Source organism: Protobothrops mucrosquamatus, unplaced genomic scaffold, assembly GCF_001527695.2.
Source record: "Protobothrops mucrosquamatus isolate PMUCROS unplaced genomic scaffold, P.Mucros_1.0 scaffold3284, whole genome shotgun sequence".
Taxonomy (NCBI): domain Eukaryota; kingdom Metazoa; phylum Chordata; class Lepidosauria; order Squamata; family Viperidae; genus Protobothrops; species Protobothrops mucrosquamatus.
Window position 1 is genome coordinate 52,017 of NW_015389275.1, and position 6,179 is coordinate 58,195.

Below are 6,179 nucleotides of genomic sequence, written 5' to 3' on the forward strand. Positions count from 1 at the left end.
AGATAGATAGATAGATAGATAGATAGATAGATAGATAGATAGACAGACAGCTAAACAAAATAGAAGAGAAAGAGAGAAAGATTGATAGATGAAAGAAGAGATAAAAGAAATAAAAAGATAGATAACGACAGATAATAGAAAGAAGAGCTAGGAAGAACGGTAGATAAGATGATAGATATATAGAAAGAGTGGACAGTGGATCAATAAAGCCACTGTTTTCAGCGTTGTAGTCACTTCGAACGGTCACTAAAGTAATAGTTATAAATTGAAGACGTCCTGTGTTGAACTCCTACCCTTTTCTTGGAAAGCTGGTCAAAGACCGTAAGAAAGAGACTTGATTTTGACACGAAGCCGTGCTCTTCTCTTCCGCTTGCACATTCAAGGACCAGATTTAATCGGGTCTGCTCAGCCCTGGATCACTCATCCCCGTAGCTGTGTTCACACAACCCCCCCCCCAACCAATGAACCCCTTCCCTGACCCGTCTAACCCACACGAGTTGCCTTCCCACAACCAAACCACTAACCCAGGCTTGACAAAACGGAGCCTGGGGTTACAAACGCAGCCCAAAGATCCGAAAACATCCGGTGGGTGGGTCACAAAGCGGGCCCGTGTCCTTTGGTCTACCTTGGTGGGTTCCAGCTGTTCCAGAATGTTCTCCTGATGGGTGGCAGCCACTTTATCGGTGTTTCTCTCCTGCTTTCTCATCTGGGTGGTGGGCGAGGTGGACGGACTGGAGGCGGCGCTCAAATACGTCCCGTTGCCGAAGGCCTGGATGGCATTTTCTGAAAGGAAGGAAGGAAAAAGGGATGTGTGAGAGACATACAACCATCACACCCCCAGCTGGAATCAGTTGTGCATCCAGTTTGGGTCGCCACGTTGCAAGAAAGACGCTGAGACTTTGGAAAGAGTGCAGAGAAGATCTGGAGACTAAAACGTACGAAGAACGGTTGCAAGATTTGGGTATGGCCAGTCTAGTGAAAAGAAGGACTGGGGGGGGGGGGACAGGAGAGCAGCATTCCCGTATTTGAGGGGCTGCCCCAAAGAAGAGGAGGGGGTCCACTTATTTCCCAGAGCTCCTGAAGGCAGGATAAGAAACAACAGATGGAAACAAATCAAGGAGAGAAACAACTTAGAACTAAGGAGAAACTTCCTAACAATGAGGACAATTAACCAGTGGAACAGCTTGCCACCAGATGTTGTGGGTGCTCCATCACTGGAGGCTTTTAAGAAGAGACTGGACAGCCACTTGTCTGGAATGGTAAAGGGTTTCCTGCCTGAGCGGGGGGTTGGATAGAAGACCTCTAAGGTCCCTTCCAACTCTATTCTGAATCGGAATCTTTCCACTCTGTGAAGGGTTATTGAGGGTCAGGGGGTTGAATCCCCCTTTCACATAGAAAGCTAGCATTTCTGGGAAATGGGCTAGTGCTTCTCCTTGAGGAGCTAGATAGATAGAGAGACCAGCTAGATAAGGAGCTAGATAAGGAGAACAATTTCCATAAATGCATAGTATATATCAGGGGTCTTCAAACTTGGCCCTTTTATGACTGGTGGACTTCAACTCCCAGAATTCCTCAGATAGGCACGCTGGCTGAGGGATTCTGGGAGTTGAAGTCCACCGGTCATCAAAGGGCCAAGTTTGAAGACCCCTGATATAGACTTTAAGAGGAGTGGACCTCAACTCCCAGAATTCCTCAGCCAGCGTTCCTGGCTGAGGGATTCTGGGAGTTGAAGTCCACAAGTCACCAAAGGGCCACGTTTGAAGATCCCTGGTTTACGGGATAACAGAATTGGAAGGGACCTTGAAGGTCCTCTAGTCCAACTCCCTGCTCTGGCTGGAGCCACTATAGTATTTCAGACAAATGGCTGTCCGTTTCTTGAAAACTTCCAGTGATGAAACATCCACATCTGGTGGCGAGCTGTTCCACTGGTTAATTGTTCTCACTGTCAAGAAATTTATCCTTAGTTCTACATTGGGTCTCTTCTTCATTTCAGGTCGTCCTTGATTTACGACCACAACAGAGCCCAAAATTTATGTTGCCAAGCAGGTCAGTCGCTAAGTGAGTTTTGCCCCATTTTATAACCTTTCTCGCCCCGGTTGTTAAGTGAATCACTGCAGCTGTTAAGTTAGCTACACGGTTGTTAAGTGGATCTGGCTTCTCCCATTGACTTTGCTTGCCAGGAGGTCGCAAAAGCGGATCACGGGACCCCGGGACACTGCAACCGTCATAAGTACGAGTCAGTTGCCAAGCATCTGAATTTTGATCACTTGGCCACAGGGACGCTGCAACGGTCGTAAGTGTGAAAAACGGTCCTAAGTCACTTTTTTCCAGTGCCGTTGTAACTTCTGAACGGTCACTAAATGAACTGTTGTCAATCAAGGACCAGTTGTAGTTCCCATCCCTCGCTTATGGGAAGCTGCTCAAAAAGGGACAGCCAGCCTGTCTGGGTGGCAAAGTCACACACACACACACACACACACAGAAAGAGAAAGAGAGAGAGAGACAGACAGACAGACAGACACGCGCGCACACACACACACACACACACAAATACCCGAAGATGCTGAGACTAGCTTGGTGTCCTTCCGGCTTCAATCTCGTCACCTTGCCTTGAGGCTGGATCGTTTCGCATCCTCGATGGGCTTTGATGGATGGAGACTTACTCCCATCTGGGATGAGGCTGTCGTGTCCCCCCCTCATCCCCCCCCCACCTTACAAGGCTCTCTTCTTTCATCCTCAAGGAGACATCGGACATTTGTTGAAGCACGCACACACACTCCTTGCTCTCTCCAAAGACCTGGTCTGAATAAGCATCAGGACTCACTCCAGACCTGACAATAAATCTTCCCTCTTAGGAGAAAGGAGAAGAGGAGGAGGAGGAGGAGAAAGAAAGAAAGAAAGAAAGAAAGAAAGAAAGAAAGAAAGAAAGAAAGAAAGAAAGAAAGAAAGAAAGAAAGAAAGAAAGAAAGAGGAAGGATGGATGGATGGATGGATGGAAGGAAGAAAGAAAAGGAAGGAAGGAAGAGAAAGAAAGAAAAAAAAAGGATGGATGGAAGGAAGGAAGGAAGGAAGAAAGAAAGAGGAAGGAAAGGAAGGAAGGAAGGAAGGAAGGAAGGAAGAATAAGAATAAGAATAAGAATAAGAATAAGAATAAGAATAAGAATAAGAATAAGAAGAGTAAGAAGAAGAAGAAGAAGAAGAAGAAGAAGAAGAAGAAGAAGAAGAAGAAGAAGAAGAAGAAGAAGAAGAAGAAGAAGAAGAAGAAGAAGAAGAAGAAGAAGAAGAGGAGGAGGAGGAGGAGGAGGAGGAGGAGGAGGTGGTGAAATGCACCACAAATGTAATCAAACTAGAGGGTGGTGTCCTTGATGCTGTCTGAGCTTTGTTGTTTTCTTGCAGACATTTCGTTAGCCAACTATGGAACATCATCAGTTCTAGAAGGGAGTGGGGTTTGTGAGGAAGAGGAGGAGGTGGAGGACGTTGAGTTCCTTATTGCTGTCTGACCTTGCTGGTTTCCTTGCAGACGTTTCATGACCCAACTAGGTAACATCATCAGTGCTAGAAGGGAGAAAGATTTGCGGACAGGAGGAGGGAGAAGAAGAAAGAGAAGAAGAAGGAGAAGAAGGAGAAGAAGGAGAAGGAGAAAGAGGGTCCTTGATGCTCTCTCAGCTGGGTGGTTTCCTTGCAGACGTTTCATGACCCAACTAGGTAACATCATCAGTGCTAGAAGGGAGTGGGCTTTGCTTTCACTTCATCGATTGGCGGCTTGCCCTGTCCGTCTAGTTGCAGGGAAAGACAGCCAACCGGACAGGCCCTTTTGAAAGGCCTAAACGCCCCCCCCCTCCCACCAGCCGTCAAGGACCGCAGTCCCAAGCAAGGCGCCTCCTCCATCCAACCGTCTCCGACGCGCTCAGCGAGGCAACACTTACGGAGGCAGAGATTGTCGGTGAAAAGGTGCAGGAAGCGCTCGCACTCTTCCTGCCGGTTCCCGCTGGCGTTGCAAGTGCACCAGGGCGCAATGTTGGCGGTCGAGTTGTCGATGTAGTTGGGCGTGATGGTGCTGCCTGCCGAGGGGAGGGAAGGAACAGAGAGCGTCTCTGAGAAAGCGAGGAAAAAATTTCCACGTTTTTTCTCCCCCCCCCAACGGGGCGACTTGAAGACTTGCGGACTTCAACTCCCAGAATTCCCCAGCCAGCCGCGGCTGGCTGGGGAATTCTGGGAGTTGAAGTCCACGTCTCTTCAAGCGACCGACCTTGGGAAAAAAAACGCCATCATTTTGAAATGGCCAAGGCTGAAAAACTCTTCTGTAAAATACCTCTCCTGCACGTCAATCAATCCATCAGAATAGAGCCCGGAAGGGGCCTCAGAGGTTATCTAGTCCAACCCCCTGCTCAAGCAGGAGGCCCTATACCGTTTCAGACAAATGGCTGTCCAATCTCTTCTTAAAAACCTTCAGTACATTTAAGTCAATTTCCTTGCACTCTAAGCCAGGGGTAGGCAACCTTGGTGCTTTTATGACTCGTGGACTTCAACTCCCAGAATTCCTGAGCCAGCCATGCTGAGGGGAAAGGGAGAGGTTTCCAAGCTGAGCCATGCTGGGTCAGGAATTCTGGGAGTTGAAGTCCATGAGTCATAAAGCGGCCTAGCCCTAGGCCAGGGGTAGGCAACCTTGGCCCTTTTATGACTCGTGGACTTCAACTCCCAGAATTCCTGAGCCAGCCATGCTGAGGGGAAAGGGAGAGGCTTCCAAGCTGAGCCATGGTGGCTCAGGAATTCTGGGAGTTGAAGTCCACGAGTCATAAAAGAGCCCAGGTTGCCTACCTCTGGCCTAGGCCTAGGCCACTTTATGACTCGTGGACTTCAACTCCCAGAATTCCTGAGCCAGCATGGCTCAGCATGGAAACCTCTCCCTTTTCCCTCAGCGTGGCTGGCTCAGGAATTCTGGGAGTTGAAGTCCACCAGTCATAAAAGAGCCAAGGTTGCCTGTCCCTGCCCTCAGCCATCCCATCGCTGGCTAGAGAATTCTGGGAGTTGAAGTCCACCCGTCTTAAAATGGCCCAGGTTGAGAAACATTGCTATACAGGTAGTCCTCAACTTACAACAGTTCGCTTAATGACCGTTCAAAGTTACAACGGCATTGAAAAAAGCGACTTATGACCGTTTTTCACAGTTACGACCGTCGCAGCGCCCCCGTGGTAACACGATCAAAATTCAGATGCTTGGGCAACTGACTCATATTTATGACGGTCGCAGTGTCCCGGGGTCACATGATCCACTTTTGCGACCTTCTGACCAGCAAAGTCAATGGGCAAGCTGGATTCACTTAACATCTGTAGCTAGAAAGGTCGTAAAATGGGGCAAAACTCACTTAAGAACTGGCTGACTTAGCAACATCAATTTTGGGTTCAATTTTGGTGATAGGTTGAGGTCTACCTGTACAGCGTGTTTTAAGAAAAACCGTTTATTTTATTACCAGCCTGGGGAAAAATTAGACTTTATTTTTTTTTCAAAACTACAGAACAAACTAGAAACGTCGGAATGAATGATTAAAAAATAAAACGCGAAAGCAACAAAGAAAATTGTATAAACATTCTAAGCCTGTTACTTAGCTTTAAAATATTTAACAGTATCCTGTAGGAAGATTTCTAATGAAAAAAGAGAAGACGGCGTTATGAATTCCAGGCAAATGGAAACAGATTGCAGCTTTTTTGGAAGAGCGGAAAATAATGTCTTTGCAAAAAAGGGATAAGTTATTATAATTTTTTAAATGGGGGTTATATTTTTATAAATACTGCAAATTGCCAGTGCGTACATGAAGGGGAAGTTTCATTTTTTTCCCCTTTTATTATGCAAAAACAAGGAACAATACCACGGAGGCCTTAGTTTTAAGTATTAAGCTTAAGATAGAAATCTTTAGCATAAAGTAAATAATTTAACATTATTTGGCAGTTGTTTATCGGTGCCACACTCGATTTTAGATGTAAAAAAAACTAAGCAACCTTAGGCTTATCAACATTAATATTTTAGAAATCTTAGTTAACATTGATATAAATCTGTTTTCTTTAGTTTTAAAGGTTAAAGGGTTCTAAATCATCAGAGTGTTAACAATCTCCAGTCCCCGTGGTCTAAATACCACTGTATCCGAAGACTGCAATGTATTATTCATATTTAATTTTTTTTTT

The 6,179-nt window shown here is 46.2% G+C and overlaps 1 protein-coding gene across 1 annotated transcript in view; it reads right to left on the bottom strand.

The window, feature by feature from the left end:
- LOC107297394 (GDNF family receptor alpha-4-like) overlaps window positions 1–6,179 on the bottom strand; it is a 23,478-nt gene that overhangs the window by 6,120 nt on the left and 11,179 nt on the right. Inside the window, exons 3-4 of the mRNA XM_015826759.1 lie at window positions 3,927–4,061; window positions 626–783 (exon numbers count right to left, since the gene is read on the bottom strand). Of these exons, the coding sequence (XP_015682245.1) occupies window positions 626–783; window positions 3,927–4,061 (293 nt within the window). The remainder of the gene's footprint in view (window positions 1–625; window positions 784–3,926; window positions 4,062–6,179) is intronic.